The sequence below is a fragment of the Aulonocara stuartgranti genome (genome assembly GCF_965226115.1).
Source record: "Aulonocara stuartgranti genome assembly, chromosome: 22".
Lineage (NCBI taxonomy): Eukaryota > Metazoa > Chordata > Actinopteri > Cichliformes > Cichlidae > Aulonocara > Aulonocara stuartgranti.
In genome coordinates this window covers 9,381,520-9,408,646 of record NC_138957.1, presented here as the reverse complement: position 1 = coordinate 9,408,646, position 27,127 = coordinate 9,381,520, and the positions used below count along the sequence as shown (strand labels likewise).

Sequence of the window (27,127 nt, the reverse complement as noted above, 5' to 3'; positions counted from 1 at the left end):
TTGTGATGTGGCAGGATGCACAGTCAAGCAAGGGGAGCCTGCTTCTCGTGTTACTATGGGAAAAACACAAGAAATAAATTACCACCAAAGCCTGTATATAAAAGATGGAAGTAGTCACCATGATGACAGGACTCTGCATTTTGAAGCATGAAAATTAAACATCATTTTGACATAAAACCATGTTTTAGTTGTCATCTAAAATCTTCAAGCCTGGTTAGCAAACTGCATTCAAAGATCCACGAGGGTGAAAACCTTTTTCGTTTGTCTTTATTTCTTTCGGTAACACTCTGAAAAGATCAAAAGCTTCATTTTCTTACCCCAGAGATTTCACCTTGATTACCACAGAAGAAATTATCCAATGAAAAGTTTTGTTTTACAGTTTGCAGTAATGACTACCTCTTGATTTATTTGGGAGTATTATAGTTAGATTATTCGTTAATTGCTTATCAACATTCATTTTATAAATAAGTGAACAGATTGTATTGATGTGAAATTGTTGTTTCATAGCAACCAGTTACTCTTGTCTCATTAGTTTTCTTTCCAGCACGGTTAATTAACTAACTGGAAAAGTGATGTGAAAGCGAGTGACTATTGGATTCACCATGAAGCTACGAACACAACTGGATACTTGTTGACAAACTAACTGTAGCAACATGTCTGCAGGAGGCGAAACATCCAAACAGTAAAAAACAACAAAAAAAAAACCAGCCAACAAACTAATAAACAAATAAAAAACATTTTGATGTCAATTCTGGATATCATCAAAGCATTTTTTTTTAAAATTCCAGAAAGTTGATTGGGTCCAGTTGGACACTGCACATGAACAGGATCAACAGTCTGGCATTTCTTTCCTGAATAAACGGTGAATGGACAGATTCTTATTTAGTATTTCTATAAAGCACGCCTCATTCACACAAGCACTTTCTTCTATGCTTAAGTCCTTTCTATCTACCATTCACACGCACTCACACTCGCATGGATGCATCAGAGAGCAACTTGGGGTTCGTATCTTGCCCAAGGATAGTTGGCAGTGGAGCAGCCAGGGAACAAACTACCAACCTTCTGATAAGTAGGTGACCTGCACTATCTCCTGAGCTACAGCTACCCCAGTATGCATTATAACATCTTTTTTAAATTTACCAACTAACACTATATTATATATAGATTTATATATCTATATATAATCAATAACAATATTTCTATTTCCAGATATTACTAGATATTTTTGGTGATATCGAGAAAAAACATTACACAAAATTTTATGAGACTTTTTTTTTCTCTGATATTTTTATTAAATTGAAGCAACAGAGAAAAACAGATACACACAGAAATGTTAAACAACAAACACGTAGGTTTCACAATGATTGTTTGAACTGAAATAATAGAATACAGATTAATGACACGCTTACATATCTTGTAGTTGCTTTTATCAGTGTACCCCCTACCCATACCACATTTATGAGACTTTTTTATTAATTTTCTTTTTTACATATGATCTACAGACTTTTTGAATATTTTCAGTATTAATTAATTCAGTATTAAATATAAAATTGGGTATTGGGCAAATGCGCTATCCAAATGCTTTGTTAATTTCTAAATATTCTTCCTTTAAGCATCTTCTAAATACTTAATAGTTCTTTCTAATTATTCCAGTATTACAGCCTTTACTAAAAAGCAGTGTTTTGTGACATAGGAATAACAACAAACTGTGCTGCAGGGGAGTGTAGAACCACAGTCTTCAGTGATGAAGCATTAAATCCATATGGCTCTTGCTGGTAATTGTCAGCTAAGAGCAAGAAAATCTCTCTTCACGGCACTAATTACTGGCTTTTACTTTACTGACAGTCCATCGACATTTTCCTTCACTGTTTATTGGTGAAATATTGGTGATGTTTCAGTATCTGTTACTGGAAATAGTTAATGCTTTTCATTGTCCCGTCACACTAATCTATAATGTAATTTAATAAGTTAATAGGATTTTCTGTAAGAAAATCATTTTACTTATTAATCATTGATAGTGAGATGAAGTCACATAATATGTACAATATGATATGATCATTATAAAATGATCATCAATCTAGGTGAATTGTGGTTTATTCAAATCTATGTATTATTTTCGTAGGTTAAATATTATATTTTAATAACAAAATCTATTGTTCTTGTAAAGACCTAAAAACAGACAGCCTATGTCAGTGTTTTTTCTCAGTCAGCAAGCAGCTTCTACACCAAACACATAAAGGCTCCACACTCACTGCAGTACAGTGAACAAATAAACAGAGTTTCCTTAACACAGGGTTGTCCAGACATAACAGTATCAGCTTCACTGTTGTGTTATTATTGTGTTCTTGTGGCCACAGTCTGAAAAAGCATTTCAGCTGAAGAATTTCTTCACCCTCACCATGACCTATGCAATCTCAGGTAATCCTTAAAATGTTTCAAGTCAGCCTGTCTATGATTTGGTTGATTTTAGAGAGAGGTTAAAAGACACCTCAGTTAAATGCTTACATGTAAAAATTGTTCTGCAGTCAACAAAACAAGTTTTCTTTTTATTGAAGTGTTTTCAGAGTAAGGTTTAAAAATAGCAGTCCAAGCTACTTTGCCTGAAAGCAGAACAGGTTTGGTTGCACGCAGGGAGCCATCCTAGGCGTCCAGTTTCTTAAGATTTTTCTATGCTAATCTTAATTGGCTCATACTTTTCTTTTTTTTACTCAGAACACCTGCTGTCTACCTGCGTCTATCCTCTCCCATATCTGTTTGTGTATTTTCTTTCTCTTCATCTGGTTTAACCCTCTGAGGTCATCATAAGTAACACACCTGACCCTACCCCACCTTACGTGTTTGTATATGTGTAAGAATATTTATTTTATGTCCCCTGATTACCAAATCGTTAGAGAACAATTTCATAAAGACAAAAATTACGTATTCGGATTAAGAGTTAGGTTTATCTCTTTGTGACCTATTTGTGCCATACATGTGAACTAGACTTGGTGTTTTCACTGCTGCAATTCTAGCCATACACATGTCTTTAGTGCATTTGTGATGGTCAATTTCCATTGAATCATTCCAGAGATGCTGGCAAAACAGTCAAGACCAATCAATTTTGAGAAAACATCTGCATTAATTATAAATTACTATGCTAGCTTAACTAGCATTTAAAAAAAATCACTGAAAGTTGCAAAATTGTGCCTGAAAAAATGTAGCTACTGGAAGTCACTGAACAGAACTGCTCTGTTATGTTCATACTGTTTGTACGGTGCCTTTAGATCTAAATGTAACAAAAAACAGTATGCAATGACTGCAAATTCCACAAACCCATATTTCAATCACAAATGAACAGAGACAACATCAAATGTTTAAACTGAGACATTTCATGTAAAAATATAAGCTCATTTAAAATTTTATAGCAGACATTTCAAAAGTTGGGAAGAAAAGATGGAAGTGGTGATACTAAAAAGAACATTTCAAAAAAAAAAAAAAGATTTCAGAGGAACATTTTGCAACTAATTAGGTTGACTGGCATCGGGTCAGTAACACTGGGTCTACAAACAGCATCTTAGAGAGGCAGACGTTCATCAATGTGCAAAAAACTGCACCTACAAATTGTGAAACAATCTCAGAATCATTTCCTTAATTTTAATGGATTTTTTGCCTTTTGTTGTTAGCTTCGTTATATATCACTTGAGGTTTATTAGTTCCCTTTCGTGTTCCCATTCTGTTCCTTCAGTCTTGTCTCTTTGTGTCTTTCACCTGTTTTCCTGTTCATCTGTGCATCTTTCCTTTTTTTCTTTTGGCAATCATTAGTCTCTGTGTGTTGAGTTTTACTTCCATGTCACTTGTCTGCAGCTGTGTTCCCTATTGGTTTCCACTTCCCTCGTTATCTTTTGTATATATTGTTGCAGTCTCCTCCATTGTTGAATGTCCCTTTAAGCAGTCTGTTTCCAAATATTGTATTCTTACATTTAATGATTTCTGGAAACCTTGGATTCCCAGGCATGTGTTTGTTTATTCTCTGGTTTTCTGGACTTTGTAATCACCTTGTGTTTAAAGTTTTAAAGCCAGCTCCAGATTCACACGTCCTGCATCTGGGTCCACAAATTTACAAACACAGTGTAACACAGTAGCTACATCCATCATGTTGTATTGGCTCTAAAATTTATAACAATTGCATCCTAGTTGCTAAAATTTGTGTAAAATGTATCCAATCAATTCTTTTTAGTTTATGCATATCAATATATATAGTAAAAATATCCTGTGATATAGATATAATCACATGTTGTTATAGATAATACAGTCTTATATAACCTCTCTGTACTATAGACAGTAGTAGTTTGTGCACAGACAGACACAGACATGGGAGACTTGAAAGAGTGCATTTAAAAAAGAAGAAAATTTATGAAATACTGTTTCAGATGAGTTATGGAATCATGATTTGCCCCAAAGGTTTCAGAAGCATGAGTCACCTTTGTTAGTACTCATCTCTCCTGCGATGTTTTATCACTGAAATCACTCTTAGGCAGCACTGTGCTTAAAGCTGAAAATGGGGAAAAAAAGCCCAAAGAAAACTGAAGAGTGATGCAGCAATAACTATTTGATAAGATGTTGGGTGACTCATTGTTGATTAGTAGTTTTCAGGAGATAGGTTTTCCTCTGAGTCTCCTTTTTGGAAGTATGTGTGTGTCTGGATGTCAAGAAGGTAAACAGAGAACTGTAGATGTGAATCTGAGTATAGGCAGCACCTCTTATTTACCTTAGATGCTTTGCTGTTAAAACCTATCACTGCGGTAATCAAGAAAATGACTTCTTACATGTAAGTGTATCAATATCAGAGGTCCACAATAAACACAGTAAGAATCATCTCCCTGATGAAGAAAGAAAGATTATATTAGAATTACTTATATCCAGAGATGCCGAGCTAATGTACTCTGTTTAAAGCAGGATTTACTGTGGACCGCAAACCTGTGACAGTTGGCATATTTTGCCTCAGCAGCAGTTCAGCTGGGACATTGCAAACAACACACAGAGAACAACAAATCACAACAAAGGAAACAGCAATAAATAATTCAGCCAGAACTTGAAATTGCACACCATAACTGATATTTTGTTTTTTTTTTTTTTTATCTGATTTTTTGACTTTTGTTAGTGTTAGCTCTGTGGTTGCTGCTTACATCCTTCAGGCTGCAGATCAATCTGAGCAAGCTGCAACAGTATCAATGTGGCCAGATGGACAGATTGTGGCTGACCTGGAATAGATGGTATGGGCAAAAGACGGTTGCAGGAAACGTCTGCATAGATATCAAGAAGAGGGCATATTAAAGGAAATTAAGCAGACCCCATCAAACAGCATCCACTTAAAACAAGACCAGTGTTGGTAAACATTGTGCTTTTGCAGCAACAATTAAAAAGCAGTTCATGAACTAATGCATTTGTCTTATCATGGCATGGAATGTTGTGTGGCCTTAAAGAATTGAGAAAACTGCCATTGAATTTGAAAGTTGTGAAATTGGAGAAATAGGAGAGTTGAGATATGGGGGAAAAAATTCAGCAAACACCCGGCACAGGACTTGATAGATAGTTCTGGCCCTTGAGTTCATCCATTTTACTGCAGGGGTGTTGAACTCCAGGCCTCGAGGGCCGGTGTCCTGCAGGTTTTAGATATCACCCTGGGTCACCCAGGCCTCTGGAGAACTACAAGACATGTTAAGGAGGTTATTTAAATCAGCTGTGTTGGATCAAGGACACATCTAAAACCTGTAGGACACCAGCCCTCGAGGCCTGGAGTTCGACGCCTGTGATCTACTGCCGGTGGAGGGGTGGATGTTAAGGAAGGGAAACAGGGGTAAAACAGTGCATTTTAAGTTTCCAAACTATTACGCACAGAATTTCAAAAGATTTTATAGGTTGTAGAGAATTGAAAATTGTCATTTGTTGAAGTTGCAGCATTAGTAGATCAATTTCACTTTCAATCAAAAACATCTTAGCAGGTCAAGTTACATGTGAACATAGGACCCCTTATTTGATAGCAGTTTTACAATTCTTGCATCCATGGAACTTGTAAGTTTTTGGAAAGTTTTGGAAAGTTGAATGTCTTTGCAGGATGTCAGAATAGCCTCCCAGAGCTGCTGTTTCGATGTGAACAGCCTCCCACCCTCATATTTCTTTCCTTGAGGATGCTCCAAAGGTTCTCAACAGGACAGAAGTCAGGGAAGAAGGGGGCCACACCATGAGTTCCTCTCCTTTTATGCCGATAGCAGCCAATGATGCAGAGGTATTCCTTGTAGCATGAGATGGTGCATTGTCTTGCATGAAGATGGTTGTGTTGCAGAAGGCACAGTTCTTCCCTTTTTACCATAGAAGAAAGTGGTCAGTCAGAAACTCCACATACTTTGCAGAGGTCATTTTCACACCTTCAGGGACCCTAAAGGGGCCGACCAGCTCTCTCCCTGTGATTTCGGCCCAAAACATGACTCCACCACCTCCTTGCTGACGACGCAGCCTTGTTGGGACATGGTGGCCGTCCACCAACCATCCTCCACTTCGTCCATCTGTACCATCCACGGTTGCACTGCACACATCAGTGAAGAAGTCTGTTTGAAAATTAGTCTTCATGTAGTTTTGGGCCCACTGCAGCCGTTTCTGCTTGTGAGCATTTGTTAGGGGTGGCCGAATAGAAGGTTTATGCACAACTGCAAGTCTCTGGAGGATCCTACACCTTGATGTTCGCAGGGCTCCAGAGGCACCAGCAGCTTCAAATACGTGTTTGCTGCTTTGTAATGGCCTTTTAGCAGCTGCTCTCTTAATCTGATGTATTTGTCTGGCAGAAACCTTCATCATTGTGCCTTTATCTGCACGAACCCATGTGAGCTCTGACTCAGCCACAAATCTCCTAACATTATGGTGATCACGCTTAAATTTTGGTGAAATATCTAAGGTTTTCATTACGTGTCCAAGGCATTCAACTATTGCACGCTTTTCAGCAGCAGAGAGATCCTTTTTCCTTCCTATATTGCTTGAAAATGGTGGTCTGCTTAATAATGTGGAACATCCTTCTTTAGTAGTTTTTCCTTTAATTGGGCTCACCTGGCAAACTAGTGATCATAGGTGTCCGAGATTGATTTCAGTGATACATAGAGTCCTGAGACACAATTCCATCCATGGGTTTAATTGAAAAACAACTTATTAACTTAAACACAATTTGCATAATAATTTGGTACGCGGTGTAGTGAACATCTGCAGACATCTGTAAAACACTCTCTCATGATTTGTCACTGCATTTCAATCAGTGGTGTTTGCGATCTTGTAAAAATTGATGGAATTAGGAACAAACTATCTGGAAAATATCTTATACAATACCGAGTTTCAATCTTATGTTTGCACATTTCAGTAAATCACTGCATCAATTTCCCATTTTCCAAGAAAAATATAAAGAAATGAATGGTGCTCAATACTTTTGCACAGTACTTCCACTTTTCTTGTGTCTACTTTCTCATTACCATACTTGATGATCTCTAACCTTGTTCTTTTGGTATACGCGTGTCTGTTGGCTTCTGTTCTTTCTCGCCTCAGGGGGTTGTTTGTTGTGCTTATTGCTGAATCCTGCGCGGCTGCTCGGTTCCATCAGGCGACATGCTCATGAGGAGACTGTTTCACAAAAAAAAGGGTTTAACCATTCATGCAATGAATGGAGCTGCATCCTCTGTTGCTAGTGTCACGTAGAGAATTACAGTCTTCGCAGACATACAAAGACTTACTTATATGATGGATTACATACCCAGTTTGCATCTACCTTTAGCATTCAGGCTGCTATGCTTAAAGCTCACGCTCTCTCTTTTATATAGTATCTACCCCACCCCTAAGAAAATACTGAACTCAGAGCTAACAGAAGATTCAGGGACTACAAATGTGACTTAGTGTAAGTTGTGCAATAGACTGCTTACTGCTCTTAATTAAGCTAATTTCAGATTTTCATTTTGGCAAACAAAAGGGGAATAACAATTCACATACAGAATTTATTTCTTTTTATTTATCAGTAAATACTGGTGCAGGCAGTGGAACAGTTTCTCTGACCTTGAGAACTTTTCCTGACAAGAAATGCTTCAGTGAGAATGCAGGCAATGTGAGGTTTTGATATGATGAAGTAACTGAAGTAATATCGCAGTCGACTGGTGCTCGAAATCCCTTATTGCAATCTATTTTTAATGAGGCGATTTCTGATGTTGCTTTTCCAAAAAGTCACATTTGTTTGGGGTGTTGTATTCATGTGTGTTACACATTATTCTCTCAGCAAACTGAGACACATTTACAAGAGGGAATAATGGATTGTATTAGAAGCAGGGTGACAGAAAAATTCAAGGAACAATTACAATACCGGTCAAGGTGGCTGGGCCATCAAAATGTGACCAAGACAGAGTTCACTGTCACATTTATAGCAACAGCCCAAATGGATTCTTTAAACCAGGGGTGTCGAACTCCAGGCCTCGAGGGCCGGTGTCCTGCAGGTTTTAGATTTCACCCTGGGTCAGCACACCTAAATCAAATGATTAGTACATTACCAGGCCTCTGGAGAACTTCAAGACATGTTGAGGAGGTCATTTGGCCATTTAAATCAGCTGTGTTGGATCAAGGACACATCTAAAATCTGCAGGACAATCTGCCTGGAGTTCAACACCTGTGCTTTAAACAATGGCAACAATTGTCCCAAATTCATTTTTGTTCAAATTTGAGAACAAACTGGACAGAGATGGGATGGAAAGGAGTGGTTTTATTTGTGAATGTTAGCATGGATTTTCATTGGCGCTGAGAGTTTTAGGCAAACTGCAGACTGTCAGTCTCAAATAGTCCAATAATTTCTTTCTTTCTGCAATTCAGAGGGATATCTTTGGAAGACGGCCAAACTCTTTGACCTGGCTTATATTGGGGGGCTGGGGTTGTCCTCCTGTCAGCCAGATGACAGTTGTGCTCCATGGTTCTGAGAAGAGCTGCTTTGGTGTTTCCAGATATGGCAGCAACAGCAAAGATGGTTGCTTGTGACATTATTTATTTTTCTTGGATGGGAATAGTGTAGGCTAATAACCTACTGAGGTTTCAAAAGGTGATGTGATGGGACAAGGAAGTTAATGTTCTGTGAGGGTATTGAACCCAGGCTAAAGGGGAGCTCCAAGAGAGACGCAGTGCCGCCTTGAGCTCTTGATTAGCTCTTTCGGTCTACCATTGTGGGTGGTATGTGTGTTTGTGTATGGAGGACTGCGGCAAAGTGGTCTGGTGACTCAGTGGGAGGCATTTGAGGGGTCTTAGCATTTATGTATTGAACTGTGTTAAACATTTGGTGTAGGCTTTGGTGAGTGGAACATATTTTTTCAACCAGGGAAGCCAAAATCTGGTCATGTAGACCTAATAGAAGGAATGCGTCTGCAGGGTCCGGAGGCTGGCCAGATTATTCTGTCATATTTAAGTGTTATCTGGACCCAATAAGCATAGTCAGACTGCTGACTAGCGCTTTAAACCATTTATTGAACAGAAGAGAAGCTGTATCAAAAAACAGGTTAATGACTCAGGAGGGTGAGTTCATTATGGCAGTGGGGCAGGAGACGAGCGATAGACTCAATAGAGACCAAGGTGGGTTTGAAAGTAATCCAAAGGGTAGCTCAAAAAAAGAGTGGCTCACTTGACATTTCTTGGAACTGCTGATTTGGAGGGGCTGTTGTCAGTGAGGTGGGTGTTGGAGGCAGAGTTGATGACTTGGTGGAGCGCGCAGGCAGGTCTGTAGCAGTTTTCTTGATTGGCAGTCAGTTTTAGAAAAAACAATTCAACTGCACAGATGACTCCGTGAAGAAAATATGAGTCAAGGTACAGCGGAGCTGAAATAGGAGATGATGCTAGAGCAGAAAAGGATTTAAATGAACAAAAAGCACGAACACTAAGAACACGGAAGGCCTAATTAATACTGTGCGATACTCTCATTGATATGATACCAAGTAAATACAGGGTCAGTATGGCTGATACTGATACTTTTAACTTATAAAGGCAGCTTATGTAGGGGAGAGCAGTGTGTACATACGAGATGACTCATCAATTTGCTAATTCTGAATGCATTTTATGACCACTAAATCATTGTGATTTTTACTTTCCAAAGTAATTAGTTAACACAACAAAGCACATTTTCAGCTTTTCATTTTGTTTTGGGGTTTCTTTAGACCTGGAGCGTGAATGTGTCTGTCTCTAAAACACTTTGGGTCAACTTCTGTTGATTAAATGTGCTATAGACTATAAATAAAATAGACGTGACAGTCAAGGCAAAGACATTTCATAGTGCATGTTTGAGGTACATTTTTTCATTCCTCTCATCCAAAAAAAAAATTAACACAATTCCTTGAGCTACATCCTGAACTTATAAAAAAGTTAAAAAGTATCAAACCTATCTCACTAGTATCGACCTGATACCAACACTAGTGTTTGTATCGATACTATCGATATTTAGCTCGATCCACCTGCCTCTATAAATTACCACTATATTGGTGACAACAATTTCGCAGAGGGCAGTAACGCACGGTCACTTCTTACATATCTGGAGGTGAAGACAGTGCAACACAGATGTGGAAGGAACTCCCAATAGAAAGCAGCTTCGCCTGCAGAGAGCCTGAAGGAACACCAGCCCACATCTCCACCTGTGAACAAGAGAGAGGGAGCAAAAGCAGGGAAACCCCCCAAAAAGAAAACACATGCCTGTCTGGACCATAACAAATAGATCTAAATGACTAAGTGAAATTTGGAAGGTGTCATTCACAAACAGGAACTTGTCTACTAGAGGTTGCTGTAATGTTCAAATAATGAAGAGGAATGGATTGAAATCTGGTAAATGGACTAGTTTTTATATAGCGCTTTTTTACTCTACCTGAACACTCAAAGCGCTTTGAAATCTGGTCATTGGACAGATCATTTGAGTTTTGAGTATAGTGAAGTTAGTGTCATGTTCAAGTGTCTAAAGTGTACCAACAAAATATCCCCCACGCCATTATAGCACCACCACCAGCCTCACTGTTCATTCAGATTCGATTTAAGCATTTTTGTTTTTTTATGCCAAACTTGGTCCCTATGATCTGAATGTTGCAGCAGAAATTAAGACTCAGCAGACCACGCAATGTTTTTCTTCTTCTATGGTCCAATAATGGTTAGTTAATTAAATGGTAAATGGCCTGTATTTGTATAGCGCTTTCAGGACCCCAAAGCGCTTTACACATCCAGTCATCCACCCATTCACACACTGGTGATGGCAAGCTATATTGTAGCCACAGCCACCCTGGGGCGCACTGACAGAGGCGAGGCTGCCAAACACTGGTGCCACCGGGCCCTCTGACCACCACCAGTAGGCAACGGGTGAAGTGTCTTGCCCAAGGACACAATGAACGAGACTGTCCAAGCCGGGGCTCGAACCGTCAACCTTCCAATTACGAGGCGAACTTCCAAGTCTTGAGCCACAATCTTTGCCTAAGTTTCCCACTCTTAGTCATCAGCAGTGGCACCCAGTGGGCCTTTTGCAGCCATAGCCTTGCCTGGTTCTAGGTTGGACATGTCGTGGTTGTAACAAGTGGTTATTTGAGTTTCTGTTGCTTTCCTCTCTCTATTCTTTTACCTCTGACACCAGCGGAGGATTTTCACCCAGAGAACTGCTGGTCACTGCTCACATTATTTTGGACCATTCTGTATGAATCCTAGATGGTTGTGTGGGAAGATCCCAGTAGATCAGCAGTTTCTGAAGTATTCAGACCAACCCCTCTGGCATGAGAACCACTCACCATAGTCAGAGTCGCTTAAATCACCTTTCTTCCTCATTGTGATTACTACAGCCATCAGAAGGTTCTGTGTAGAACTCTCAAATAAAAAGAGGTCCAGCATAAACACCACCAGGAGGTTTCCATGTGACACGTCTTCTGCTATATAGCCTAAGACCCTGCTTCATATGATTTGAAGACGGTGGTCAAATGCTTTTAGGAAAGTTTTCTTTAGAGCTGATAGTAAATCTCCACCTTTGTAACTTCCAATTTCTTGAAATCCTTATCAGGACTTGAGAACAGGATGTTCTAAATGTTCCCTGCCTCGAAATTTAACTTTCTGTAAGCCATGTAGCACCCTTGCTTGTCGTGATAGTTGATGTTAGCTGCTTATTCTTTTCTTTTACATATAACATGATGCTTCATAAATTTGTTATGTACACTGGTCATTGCAAGAGGCAAAACAAGCACTGTTTTACAAAAAATATTGGTTCCTGACTTTAATGTGAATGTAATTTCAGTCTATATGTTTTCTGCTCTGTCATACTGCACTCACGCAAAGTTTCTGAATAAGAGCATTGGACAAAACACTTAAAATGTAAATGCGATCTTTCTACATGGCTGGCAGGCATCTCTGATATCAGTGGAATTGCCTCTTTGTAAGTGTACAATTCTACATTTGACATTTTTTTCCTTAACAACAGAGTTAAGCTGACTCGCAGCTGAAAGACCATAACCATTATGGTACCATAACAAAGTGGAATTGTAGGGAGACTTGTGTTTCAAAAAGCACTGATAATGAAAGGTTCCCTGCCTGTAGCAGGTAACCATGGTGTTTCCACTTCCCAGACACATTAAGCTCTTGTTGGTGACGTGGTGGAGACTCAGGCAGAGAGCTGAACAAGGTGTTCTCACCTCTGCGCTCTCTGCTCTTCTTGACCTTCATTAAAATGCCATGGCCTGTAGCAATTAATGCCACCAGGGCACCTGAAATAATGTGAGGCAGATTAACCTCGGGATCAAATGACCAAAAGGCAGTTGGTTTAAGCAACTGCTTGACACTTGTAGAGTTACTATCCATCTTGTATGTGAATACTAACGAGGGACTACCTTGATAGTGTTATGAATTATGGATGATACATGTTATATAACCAGCTTTGTGTGAAAATGAAAGACAACCTATAGAGAAATAGCTGCTCATTCACAGCAGTCTCTTTGCATAGACAATCATATGATTAGAAAATAACTTTCTAGCTCTAATTATTGTTGTTTTTTGCCATTATAATTTATTCTCTCGTTCCAGTCAAAAATACATGCCCTCATTTCCAATGTGATGCAAAATCAGATTTCAAACTGTAACATATAAAATGTAGGTAGAGAATACAATAGAATAAAAATGAAACTGCTTTGTTGCACTGTTATGGTTTTGATTCATCTGCCTTGTTTACCGACGCAGCAGGTGGTCGTTTAACTTCCTAATATCCATCCATCTAGGGTGAAGTTTAGGTTTTGTTTTATGTTTTAAATGCTCACGTTTTCAGAAAGTTCATGTTATGAATAAAGTCTCTTACATTTTGGCATGCAGTTTTTCTGTTGAAAAATGTTCCTATTGGATGTTCCAAACAGAGAAAATCTCCATTGAAAATGGCGGACATTACCAAACCCTGGCCCTAGCCGTACCTTTGATGAGTCAGCAGTGATCTGGTTTACGTGGAAGAGGATAAAGTAAAAAATGTCTGATAAACCAGAACAGCACTAACAAAGTTTGTAACTACTTTAGTTGTTGTACTATATGTACAATATGACATAATACATGGTTACATTGTAACCTTGGTTCTCTTGGAGAACTCCCTTATATTTTCTATACATAAATGATCAGAGATGGGCAGTAACGCGTTACAGTAACGCATACTTTTTTCAAGTAACGAGTAATGTAAGGGATTACTATGCAAAAAAGTAATTAGATTACTGTTACTTTCCTGTAAGCACGCTGCATTACTGCGTTACTAAACCGTCGTGATTTTGTGAGAGTGTCTCATGACAATGACGTAAGCACGTGCGACGCCCGTGGCAGCAACAGATGTGTGCAGATCAACAATGGATAATATGGAGTGCAGGAGAGAGTATGACTGTGCAGAATCTTTTATTTTATTTATTTTCTGCTGTGTTTTACTTGCATCTATTTGAAAGCGTGTAAACACAAAACATTATTTTATATGCTGGAATATGCAGAAAATAGGTTTAAATGTTAAACAAATTTCTTCAAGTCAAAGACAGTTATTAGAATTTAATGTTTGCTTAATGCAATGTGCATAAAGCTAAAAGAGGCTTTCCATTTGATTCAATTTTAAATGAAGAATTATGCAGAAAAAAGTAGAGTTGGGATGACGGGTCTATTACTTTATGACAGGTTGTGTGTCATGTTTTTAAAAAGTAACTAAGTAACCAATTACTTTTGAAAACAAGTAATCAGTAAAGTAACAGGATTACTTTTTTGGAGAAGTAATCAGTAATTAGTAACTAATTTTTCAAGTAACTTGGCCAACACTGTAAATGATATGCCCTTTTACATATTGGAATATGTAAGCGATGTATAATGAGTATAATGAGTATAGAAAGAGCCTTAATGTGGTGCACACTGCTGTTAAACACTTGAATCTAAAATTTCCTATAGGTCTTCATGTGACTGTGAAGGCCATTGCATATAATACATTTTAAAACTCCTCAAAGGTTTCAGTGACCTCTTGGGATCTTTTAACTGATCAATTTCCAAGCAGCTGACAGGGTTTAAGCATCACAGTTAAAAGACAGTTTTGGGACTGTTGTCCTCTGTCAAAATGTTATTCATTTTAAGTGATCCTAAGAATATTTTCTATAAACTTTAACTCTGATATTTTATTTTAATTTTATTTTTACCCATGAATATTTAATGCTCCTGACAAACACTTTCCAGATTTGTGTTATTTGAAGGATTACGTTTGACTCACGAGCAGATCAGAGACTGACAATTCTTTCAGGGTGTAGGTTGGTGGTTAATTCATTAAGCCAGTCTACGACTGTGGGATGGTCCCTTTTCTTCCCATACAGGAAGAATTATAATAATAGAATGATATAATAATTGGATTTAGGCAGCCAGCTGTGTCAGTTTCGAGTTTAAGCAACAATGACTCACACTCACAGAGACCTATGGATTCACATTGTGGGTGTGTGCAGACACTCAAAAGAAGTCATAGTAAAGTGGATTGGATCCAAACAAAGGTTGAGTCATCCAAATTTATCACGAAAGCTGCTTTGGTATATTCAGAAGTGTGTAAAACATAAGAAGCAGTTTGGAGGTGAGTGTGCTGAGCAACAGGGGGTGTGATATATTTGTTCGCTTATAGATTGAATTTTGAGATTGTTTCAAAAGACATTTACATTTTTTTAAAGGGTTATACGCAACTCTTTTGTGTATATATTTAATGCAGTGATATACATCGTTGTATCTGTCTCATATTTGTCGTGAAACTGAATGAAAATGAAAAACACTGTTTTGGTAGATGATTGAGTCATACTAACATACTCCCAATAATATGTTTTATTGTCATCTAGATCACTGTATATATTGGGATGATTTGTACCTTATGAAGATCAGACTACTTCTGTACCCTAATGCAGGGGTGCAAATATGCACCTTTGTAAGTTATGTACTGATGTCATTACTGATTTCTATTCATTCACACTAGGAAATGAGCTGGTATTTGTGTAGTGCTTTTCTAGACTCCTTGACCTTTTATATTAGTGCTAAACCTTAGTACTGCTATGCTGCTGATTTACATGACATTTACAGAATGCAACCTGTCAGAAAGCATTATATGCTTTTATTTAGCTTGAATAAACAGTAAAATTTGAAAAACATTTTTTTTGTTTTGGCTCCTGATATTGAACCTTAAAATCTAGAAGAAAGTGTGCAAATATGATTTAGTTATTAATGTTCTTTTCCTTATAGCACTAACTTACTTCAACAGTCTCAGACGAAGATTTTATAGAGAGAAAACCAAACATCCTTATGAAGCAAGAGTAAAACAGTTGGCATTTTGTTAGCACATCCAATTCCAGGGGCAGAGAGAGGCAGACTTACATGACAGAGACACACAACGCTAACAGCATGCAGTTTTTAGAGTGTAAATATGCAGAGAGCATAGAAGAGAGATGCTGTGTGCATCGTGATGCCTATAGCGGCATAATTGAAGTGCTCTTCAGGGTCACCGGTCCTAACTTTAGGTTGTATCAAAAAGATAACTTAGAAAACCTTTTTTTTTAAAGACAGGCTGTGTGATTTCTAAACTCAAACTGAAGTTTTGAAGGTTACAGTGAGGAGATTAGGGCCAAATAGAACCTTTGAATAGAAGGTTTTCAAGATCATGTATATTTTATATATTATTTGTCACCGATAATAGTCACTCATTTCAAATGTTTTAAACTGGTAAAAGGTTTGGGCTGGAGGCAGATTTGCTCTTGTAAAAGATGCAAAATGCAGTAATATGCAATGCCTTCTTTGAAAAACAATGTATACAATGAAATGTCAAGCGTAAGCAAAGATGTGGTTTCTGACACTTCATGTTATTTAGCACTGGGTTTGCTGTTTGACAAGCCAGTGTGATTTGATCAGCACTCTCAACAACTCCTTTAATTTCAGATAAAAAGCCACTTGAAATGTACACTAACACGCTGCCTCGATGCATACTGTGAAACATGGATGGAAATGCACCATAGTGCCACGGCACTTGGTACACACATTAAAGTTCTGTATTATTTCTTTATTGTGGGAATTTTTAATTTGCTTGTTGCTTTATGGACCAGTATCTGCAAATCTAATTACATTTCCCCCCCATGAGAAAAGCGCTGTGGCGTTAATTAGCAAAACTGAACTAAGATGTCGAACAGTACACCTGCTGAACATCAGCACCCTGACAGCAAAGGCTCACAGAGACAATAGCATGGCTGGTGATTCGCAGACTAATTTCATCGTGGCTTGGTTGTAGAAAAAGGATGTAACATGAAAGCGCACTGATCTGCAGCTTTTACCTCCTCCCACTCCAGACGACACTGACGCGACTTTCAGGAGGCACTTTTGTGTCGTCGTGTAATCAAACTTCCCACTACGGTTTGTTCAAACATTTCAAGACTGAGTCAACAGATGTGCAGTGATACAGAAAACGTGTTCATACTGAAATATTCTAGGAGAGACGCTAAGATCACACACAGAATACTGAGCTTCTTTGTTCTTCTTTTAACATGTTAGCAGATGTTCCTCGTGTACCCTGTTTATGGAAATGCTTTAAAATAGAAAGTGTGCTCCTGTTACTAAAGCAATGCAATCAGCTGCTACATAGGTTATTGCAACCCTGAAATTTTAAAACGTTTTAACGGATTCCTGTCTAGGAGATAATTTCTCAAAGATATTTTAATGAGTCATATCAAATCAACATTTTGCAAATATGCAGCATCTCACTGAATGGATTGTGAGTTCGTCTACGTTTCAGAGTCACTTTGTGCTCCAGGCTGATAAGGCCGGTGTGTTTTACAAACAAATCCCGCCTGCTGCAGCTCCAGTCTCGTCTTCCTCCCCTTGAGAAGTCCTGCAGAAACACAACCCTCCTTTTTCATAACACGTCTTAATGTTTAATATTAGCGTGACCGGGCTCCTGTCCTATGCTTTTATCATTCATTAAAGTACGATTCTCTTTCTGCTGTGCTGTGCACAAACACATGCATTCACCTGTGCACACATGAGCACAAAGCACCTGTGCATGGCACAGGCTCAGCGTGGCAGAGCAAATATGTCTGTTCCCAAGACAACGAGAGATAATAGAGTCATTATAACAGGACAAACAGATTACACAGTGCAATGCTGTCACGGACTCCACACAGCCCATCAGCAACATCAAAGAAATACTTTAAGACAGTTGGATAGTTTATCCGACATTTCACAACTTTTTTTTTTTCGAGCTTGGAAATGGTTTTCGTGTGTGTCAGGAGTTACGCAGCAGGGACAAACTAGAAAAACGATAAGCTTTCCTGGATGCATCGTCTTATCAGTCCAAGATAGACGGCACCCAAGTGGATATTATTTGATACAATAAATGTCAGAGATGATTACTTTTACAAGTTAATATCCACTCTGTAGGTCTGTAGGTCATCTCTCTGAATCCCTGTAAAGCCCTGTTAATCTTCTGTTTATTGCCTTGGAAATGCAAGGACACTAATGAATGCTGGAGCAACGAGAGCTCCGACTGACAGGATATCACTGTGGATATGATTTTATTGCTTTTTGCTTTTTTTCCCTTTTAATATCATTAGTCTTATCACTAACAGGTCCACGTTTTTAATAGTACATTGCTTTCACCATCAGAATGACATTTAGGTGCTTATCTGTCCAGATTTAAATAATAAAAAAAGGAGAATCCACACGAGCCTTGTTGGCAGAAGTTGAACCAATACCTATCACACTTCAACAAGCCTGTGACAGGAAGCTCAAATGACTGAACAGAAGTAGTTTTTAGTTGGCATAATGTCTTCGAGTGCAGCCCATAATGCTGAAGGATCATCTGTGGACGACATTTGTGGTAATATACATACTCTGTCGAGTTGTAATCAAATGAAAGCTGTCACTTCTTCACAGCTGCTACTGTAATTCATTACGTCCTAATTACTCGCTGAGAACAAATTTAAGCAATAAGAATCAATATCAATTAATTTGCTAATTTTGAGCAAGATTGGAAAAAGACAGATGGCTGGGTATACAAATCTGTCCTGAGATGTAATTAGAGTTGCCTAAGACTTTTGAGATGCCACAGGCATGTTTTTGCTATATTTTCCACATGACATTAACCCTGAAAAATATTTTTTCTCCTGCAATAATTAGTAAATAATATATGTATATTGTTAAGGTTCAAAATATTGGGGATGGAGACAAGAGAAAAAACCACAATAACAACACTGGTCCGGCCGGGTTGAGTCAAACGATGATTTAATGATCACACACGTGGGAGATGGACACTGATGCAGACAGCCTCAAAATCTCAAAATGGTGGAGCATTGCTCAAACTTTTATAACCTCTGGTGCCTCCACCTTATCATAAAAAGCCTAAACATTCACATGCTCTCTCTCACACAGCGCCTAAGCTACGACCTTGGCTCCCTGTTTATCTGCTCCTGCTGAAATGGGGCAGAAAACTCCAGCACACTCTGTTCTCTTCTACTCAGACAAATTAGACAATAACCTTCTGCGAACAGTATTTCTTATAACTCAGCAATATAATGCATCATAAAACAATATCATTCATTCACAACAAGTCAGCAATTTAATGTAATGCAAATCAGTTTAACTAATGCAATAGTTATCAGCTTCTTCTAATTCAGGAGAATAATGCAAACTAAAACTACATAATAATTCACAATCTTTAATTAGGGGTATAACATGGCATAAAATAATATCATAATTTTACAATATGTATATGTATATGTATATGTATATGTATATGTATATAATAATCGCATGATTAAGCAGTTGCAGATCTGCATGATATATATTTGCATTAATACTATACCTGTGTCGAAATAAGTCTGCAGTAAAATTTATTTTCCTTTTTTTAAACGTATCTTTTTGTAGTCCATATTTAAAGTAATCACTGCTCATTGTTCAACAGATTCAGTCGGCTCATTTGCAGCAACACTTTAGGCACACTCTTCCAACTCCACGGAAAGAATTTTCAAATAAGCTGTGCTGCAATGCAAAACAAACACCTACGCTCAGTGTTTTTACCCAAGTTTCCTGCTTCTAGATTTTACTCAGGAAGCTCAAATCCTTTTAAAGACGGAAATTCGAAATACTGGACTTTTATTTAACTAACAATACTGCCCCCACTTCCGTTTCATCATTAATGCCATTTAAGTTGGGAGGGGGATTAAATCGATTTAACCTGTTAAAACAATTTAAGCTGTCATAAAGTGAGAGGCTGTTGTCTGTTTCCTGTGAGTTTCACAATAGTCAGTAATACACATTCTTAAAGTGAAATTTATTGTAAGCAGTGCTTTATTTTGAAAGAAGAAGCATGGCTGGTCTGGGCTCTCTGCAGTAAGGTTATGTTTAGGTGTGGTCTGTTGTTGTGCTGCAACATTATAGTACATCCTGCTTAGGGATGGGTATCGTTTAGGTTTTATCCGATACCGGTGCCAAATCGGTACTTTTGAAACGGTGCTGGTGCTCAAACGGTGCTCAAACCGGTGCTTAAAGAATGGAGAACACAAAATTGGTCCAAAAACCTCTCATGTTCAGCTGTTTTTTTGTAAAAAGATAACAATGTTAGCCTTTTCTGCAGCTATGGGGCATATATGGCATCACTCTTGGCTGGAAGCAGTGCTTAAACAATGGAAAAAACACAAACTTTATCCAAAACCTCTCATGTTTAGCTGTTTTCCACTTTTTCTTTGGTCATTTTAGCCTTTTTGGCCAGGGTGAAGGGAGTATCTGCCATCAAACAAGAAGACAGACACATGTAGCTATGATGAGGTTTGTTAGTTCACTTTACATGCATTAATGTAATAACGTGGTTAGCCTACTCAACGTAAATTACACACGAACATTAAGCTACTCACGCAGAGAAGAACAGCTGCTGCTGCATCATCATCCGTCATCATTTCTGCTACACTGGCAGGGCTAGGGGCCAGGACTCTCCTCTTCGGGGTTTTTGGGGGATATTGCTAACTCCGGGTCAGATAACAGGCAACCCACGCACAGTAGATGCGCTCGGTGTGAGGTCTCGCAGCAAGCTATCATACGGCGCATTTCTGGGCTTTTAAAAAAAACGCTATGCGTCGCCAGGTGTTTCATCGGATTTGAGGTGTTACCTCCTTTGACAGTATCACAGTATCAGCTTAAAGCACTTGTTGCAGGCTGCTGAGTTTGCATATTTTGCTGTGAAGTACAGCCAGACTTTTGACCGCTTCGCCTTGGACATTTTTAATCTGTAGCTCTGCTCTAAAAGTACGTACCTGGACCCGCCTACTATCCTCGGAAACGTAAAATTATTGGCTAGAAGTGCACAGCTCAGGAAAAAAAAAGCACCGAAATAAAGCACCAAAATGTGCGCTGCTTTTCGGTCTGGTTACTACCGTTTATGTCAGAACCGGTGCCATCATGGCACCGGACACCGGTACCCATCCCTAATCCTGCTGCATATCGTGTGGGGAGCCAACACTTTTGCACTGTATGAGTTTGATTATCAGGCTCGGGGCGAATTGAAAAATCAAGATTAATGTATATATTATTTTGTTTAGTTATGGGAAAAGGGTTTGATTTCCCCCCAACTTTAGTTTACTCTCTCATTAATGAACAAGCAGCAGATCTCAGACGTCTCTGTGAAAAATTAGACAGCCACTTTAATGCCAGTGCTTGGCACCAGATATGATCTGTAATTGCTCTTTTGTCGCAGATACCGACAAAGCTGATGTGGATACTAATCCTCGCGTCGATTGCTATTACTTTTATTGTATCATCAAGAAGATCTATCACTGCTTCAAGCTGCTTAAGTCAAATGACACATACTGTAAGTGTGTCATGTAAGTGTAATCAGACAAGACGAATATGCAGGATTTCTGGTTTTAATCTCAAGCGGGGAAATTTGATGTGTATAACATATTATTGGGTTGAGTGGTTATATATTATTTTAGATTATTTAAAGCAAACTTAAACCTGTGTAATCAAGTTTGTGTTTTGTTTTTTGTTGTAAGGCAGGAGCACTTGTGGCTGTGGAACAGATTGGCAAATATCTGCTTGTTTGCATGTTTGGATTTATTTACGGTTGCATTGTTTTGCTAGTATCCACATCGCTTTTTCTCACATTTTGGTCTTCATCTTCTTATTAATTATTTAATTTATTTATTTATTAATTTGTATGGCTCAGTGCTCCACTTTGCCAACCCACTTGCTGTGGAATTTTTTAGATTGTTCCCAAAAAAGCTACATAAAAGAGCGGTTGAAGCTAGAGTATGCTAACAATAAAACCGAAATAATAAACTAAAAAAAACCCCCAAAAGATACATAAATCCAATGAGAGCTATTGATTGGTTGAGAACCATAAATCAAACTAATCAGCTAGGTTAGCAAGGTGTTTTCATAAACTCACTGTAATAATAAATGCAATGCGAATTTTAGCTAGCAAAGATAGGCTAGGCTTAGAATAGGCTTAAAACATGCTGACGCTTGATAAAGCATAACTGAATAAATAATTAAAGAATGACATATTAAAAAATTTACCACCAGCAGTGGTCTTATCAATTGGCATTTGAAACCAAGAATATTTGCTGTGAACCTGTTTATTTCTGGTGTAAAAGTGATCATTTTGCCAGAGGGATCGGTTGTCATTAGCTCCCTTTTGGAGTTAGCCTCAGTTTGAAGAACTTTAACTTTCAGCACCATACTGGCTGTTTTTTATAGCATGGGAGGTTGCTGTTTAGTGATAATTTAATTCTAATTTCTTAAGTGCACTCGGCTCCTTTCATATTACGCGCAAAAATAATAACAGTGCAGTTTGGAAAAAAAAAATTCAACCACTTAAACTCTGCCATAGGATAAGGCAACATTTGAAATCTTGCTTAATGCATTTCTTTAAAGTCCACTAATGAAACCTCAGGTCAGGAACACACATTGCATATGGAAATATAAATGCTTCGATTGCAAATCAGATTGATCCAGCCAAGTTTGCTTTCAGCCTTAGCTAAACACATGCCTGTGTGGGTGGACGGGCATATGGGAAAAGACAGAATCACAATTCAAATTCAAAACACAGAACATTAAATGTTTTTTTATGTATACAGTACACCAAAAATATTATGTCTCTGTTTGAAGGTCAGTTGTTGAAGCGATACACATGCCAACTGATGGTGGGTGTATCTTGGCTAGGACTTTGGTGTTTAATACTTGCAGCTAAAGGCTTTGCTAGAGGAGAGATAATCAATATGACGCTCTACAAGTTTCATTCATATTGCAGTCTATGAAGTAACATTCAATTACACTTCATTTAGAAACCCAGTTGAATATGGTGTATCAATCCTATTGTTTGCCCCACAGGTTGATTTCCAATAGTCTGTTTGTGTGTGAGTCAGCAGCTTGTGGTCTAAAGATAAAGTCTAATTAAGCTAAAAGCTTCACTGGCTCCCCCATGACTCTTTTCCAATCCTTCCTCCAAACTGTTTTACCTCGCCGGAAACTTCAGACTAATTGGACGTCCCTCCTGCCATAATCTTTGAGCCCAAATAAGATTAATGAGCAGACGCATTTCTGTGGCATGTGCCTATTCAATACCTCTTTTGGCACTGCTTGCAGACTCTTTAGAAGATTTCTTGCTTGGTCATGTTTGTCAACAAAAGCTGATCTGGGGCTTTTTGAGTATACAGTTACAATAGCACTGGTGGCATCAAAACCAGCCCGGACTTGACGTCTTTCCGCATCACTAATTTCTGCTGTCTTTCTGCTCTCTTCTCAGGCTACGGGCACGCGGCGCCAGGGACCGATGCAGGAAAGGCCTTTTGCATGTTTTACGCCGTCCTGGGAATCCCTTTGACTCTTGTCATGTTTCAAAGCCTGGGCGAGAGGATGAACACTTTTGTCAAGTACCTTCTGAAACGCATCAAGAAGTGCTGCGGCATGCGCATCACTGATGTGTCCATGGAGAACATGGTGACGGTGGGATTTTTCTCCTGCATTGGCACGTTGTGCATCGGGGCCGCTGCATTCTCCCATTATGAGGACTGGAGCTTCTTCCAGTCTTACTATTATTGCTTCATCACATTAACAACTATTGGCTTTGGGGACTTTGTGGCCCTTCAAAAGAATCGGGCCCTCCAGAAGAAACCCCTTTATGTGGCCTTTAGCTTCATGTACATCCTGGTGGGCCTTACGGTCATCGGGGCCTTCCTCAATCTAGTGGTGCTCCGTTTCCTGACTATGAATAGTGAGGATGAGCGGCGGGATGCCGAGGAACGGGCCTCACTCGCCGGCAATCGGAACAGCATGATCATCCACATCCAAGATGAATCGCTGCACCGGGCACGGCGGCGACGGGAGCCATACCACGCAGAAGTGACTGATCTGCAGTCAGTGTGCTCCTGTATGCACTATCACTCGCATGACAGCCCTAGCCCGGGGATGGGAGGCCTGGGCTGTGCCTTTTCCCACAAGAACTCATTCAGCTCACAGCTGAACCCCAACCAGTACTTTCACTCGGTTTCCTATAGGATTGAGGAGATCTCGCCCAGCACCTTGAAAAACAGCTTCTTCCCTTCGCCCATCAGCTCGGTGTCTCCAGGCCTTCACAGCTTCACAGACAATCACCAGCTCATGAGGAGAAGGAAATCTATCTAGACCCCAACAACCACAGGACCATAAGTTTTATACACAAGGTCAAACATTTCCAATGCTGCTCCTTTACCAAATCTTATTTCAGCACTTTTTCCCTCCAGTTTGGTTGTATGAAATCGAAGTATTCTTGGGAAACTATTCAAGAACAGCAGGCGCGGACACAAGGGGATGCAAAGCATGAAGCATGGATGTCTATTTTTTCAAGAGATTGCTCCATTTAAGAACCAAACAACACAAACTGCAAGACTTTTCCTTATTACAGATTTACACTACAGAAATTGATATATTAACCTTTGGTTACATACCAAATGATGCACACTGGGGGAAATGCTATTTTTCAAAGGGAGTTGTTTCACCATAACTTGAAGCAGCATTTACCGTTATGTATGTTTCCATTGCCTCACTGCAGACAGAGAATTTAAAGTGACTTAAAGCATCAGGTATTGTTTTCTATAAGCAATCATGTATTTAAACGGATTCACGACACGTCAAGCCAAAATACTGTTGCCAATATTAGCATGTGCATTAGCTGTCATTTAATAGTATGCCATGGTTTTTGTGACATTGTTTGCGTCTCTTTTCCAGAACATTTGTGTGAAAGGCATCTGTTTGTCTTTGATCAGAAAGGATCATGCTGCAGTTATTGATATTTCCTCCTGTTCTAGAAACATCAGATCTGGCCATAAAAGCTTTATTTTCACACACACACAAATCAGCCCTCAGTTCTTTTCCATTTAGACAGATTTTCCACTTTTGGGGTCTAACGTACCCAGAGTCTGATAATGATTTTTCCCTCCCGCTGACATTCATGCTAAATATGAGTTCAGTTAAAGTGCAGAGGCTTCTCTCTGCATTCATGATTTTGCGCAGATAATTAGCATTCAAATATGGTTAAAAATGTTTTTAAAGGCAGGTTTTTGTAGTAGGAGTTGCCTTAATGGATAACAATCCAGTGCAGCCACAAACTGTATAACAAATTGATGATTCAGTGCTTTGGCTTCCAGCCATTTGGAGGGCACACATAAAACTGATTCTAAAAAAATATTGCTCAATTTACTAAAGATGCAGCACAATTTCAGACTCTTAGTCTCTCATATGGCTCAATACCCGGAAACAACTGACTCTTATGTTTTCCATAATGAAACCTATCTTTTATTTGACCTCGAATGGTGACTTTTTTACAAATTCTAACGCTAAAACATAAAAATAAAAGTTACCCCTAATAACATCACTCTGACATCAGCAGGGTTGTTTTTCTATACCTCGAAAAGCTTCATGAGCACCATAAGATCATAGACTCTAAATAGAAGATGGGAAAATTCACGATGACATCACCCTTTTTTTTAATGAGACATCAGCAATGTGCAAAGTATACCTTGCTTTATCATTTGTTTTTCTATAAATGAAACCACATTTGATAAAATAATGATCATGTTAAACTATTGAGATCCTAAGCTCAAGACAACCTTTACTGAGATCATAAATCAGCAGTAAGTTCATTTTTACGTGAACTTCACAGAGTCCTTTTTGCAACCAGAGGAGTCAGCACCCCCTGTCGATATTTGGAAGTAATGGCCAGCTTTTATTTTCAGTCTCTTAATGGCAAGTAAACTGGAGCATTATGGGAAATGTCGGTCACAACTATCAAGATGGGGATCTATGAGTTAAGCTGAGAAAAGATCATTTATAGGATGTTTGAAAATCACAAATTAAGTCAGATTAATGAAGCTGGCATTACCGTGCCGTGATGTTGATGAGTGTAAGCGGACCCAGAGGGTGGAATTTTTGATAAGTGCAATTAAATTACTCCATCTGAATTTAGAAGCAGTGTATGTTTAATTACAGACACATATGAGCATGCTCCAAAGCCCTGAATAGTACATGATGCATGCCTGTAGCAGCTAACCCTGAGCGTGCTTCTGAAACCTGCACAAATGTAACCACGTAGGACTGAGAGCCCGAGTGCAAACAGTGACGGGGAGGCATGCAGATCTGAACTGACAACTCTTGAGATCTGGATACACTTTGGAGCCATTAGGGAAACACGAGGTGATAAACACATCAACAAGGAGGGAAAAGCTGAATAGTGAGAATGAATTAATAGGAGGGGACAGCTCAAGATTGTGAATAAGGCAAGCTTGATAACACCAGGATGATCCTTTCACTCTCAGTAAAATAACAGTAGAAGAAAATGGAGAGGGAGGATTCTTTTGTTGTCGAAAGGCTGATCTGAGGAAGTGCATGAACTTCAATGGGCAGATCGATTTTTTCCATTATAACTATGTTAATTACAAACAATTAAGAATGATTTACCAAATAATGAACATTACTTTTGATAAATCCCAGCAGTTATTTACCTCGCTTTATGACTTTTAATTCAAAAAAAGAAAAAAAAAGATTTAAATTTTCAATGAAACCCCCTTTTTCTTGATTTCCTGTAGGTGATGAATGCAATCCAAGAAGTCCAAGCGCACAGGCCAAACAAACCGATGTACATATCAAATTCTCATTTTGAAATTTTCAGAGAAATGCAACTTAGAAACATCATCTCCCTGACGCCTGTGTCTTGCCATGAGGCTAAGAAATACTTGATTAACTCTGGATGTTCATGTTGATTACCAGCCTGTTTTTAAGGTCCAATTCACATGTGTTTAAATTTCCATCATGTAAATTAGTCAGGATTGAAAATGCATTTTAACATGCAAATGTAAATTTAAGTGTATATTCTTTGTAAAGTATGGAGCAGGATGGCGAGAATTTTTTTTTAAGTTGCACAGGCCTGGGAGCCTTTTTATTCCCATAGCAGGTTATGTCATGTAAAAATCAATGAATACTCCTGGAAACCTGGTAAAACTTCTGCACTTTAACTTTCAAGTTAAAGCGTGACCTTCAGTATTCTCTGCAGCCTTGTGTTTAACAGGCTTTTATTAATTTCCTGGGTAGCTGAGCATGCCTCACA

The 27,127-nt window shown here is 38.7% G+C and overlaps 2 protein-coding genes across 3 annotated transcripts in view; one reads left to right on the top strand and one right to left on the bottom strand.

The window, feature by feature from the left end:
- kcnk9 (potassium channel, subfamily K, member 9) overlaps positions 1–24,904 on the top strand; it is a 45,171-nt gene extending 20,267 nt beyond the window's left edge. The window contains exon 2 of the mRNA XM_082521737.1: positions 23,294–24,904. Coding sequence (XP_082377863.1) covers positions 23,294–24,171 — 878 coding nt within the window. The 3' untranslated portion in view covers positions 24,172–24,904. The remainder of the gene's footprint in view (positions 1–23,293) is intronic.
- Positions 1,319–20,965, bottom strand: LOC309698971 (uncharacterized protein). Of its 2 annotated transcripts, none has more exons than XR_014274226.1 (4): positions 20,406–20,965; positions 9,662–10,661; positions 7,511–7,638; positions 1,319–5,282 (listed from the first exon to the last, which is right to left on the bottom strand). XR_014274226.1 is itself a non-coding variant. In XM_082521738.1 (4 exons), the coding sequence occupies exons 1-4, from the start codon at positions 20,435–20,437 to the stop codon at positions 7,581–7,583; spliced, it is 405 nt and encodes a 134-aa protein (XP_082377864.1). In that variant the 5' UTR covers positions 20,438–20,965; the 3' UTR covers positions 1,319–7,580. The 2 variants fall into 2 exon arrangements, 1 of the variants encoding a protein (XP_082377864.1); XM_082521738.1 differs by having other exon boundaries at positions 1,319–7,638; positions 9,662–9,872; positions 10,558–10,661.
- Positions 24,905–27,127: the final 2,223 nt, after the last annotated feature.

Excerpts from the sequence above, each read along its gene's own strand:
- LOC309698971 (XM_082521738.1), bottom strand. The coding sequence starts at position 20,437 with ATGATGATGCAGCAGCAGCTGTTCTTCTCTGC. Across the intron at positions 9,873-10,557 it reads CTGTCTTCACCTCCAGATAT|CATCATCTCCTATTTCAGCT; the intron begins GTAAGAAGTGAC and ends TTTCTGCTCTAG. Across the intron at positions 7,639-9,661 it reads GCAGTTCCAAGAAATGTCAA|TCTCCTCATGAGCATGTCGC; the intron begins GTGAGCCACTCT and ends TTTGTGAAACAG.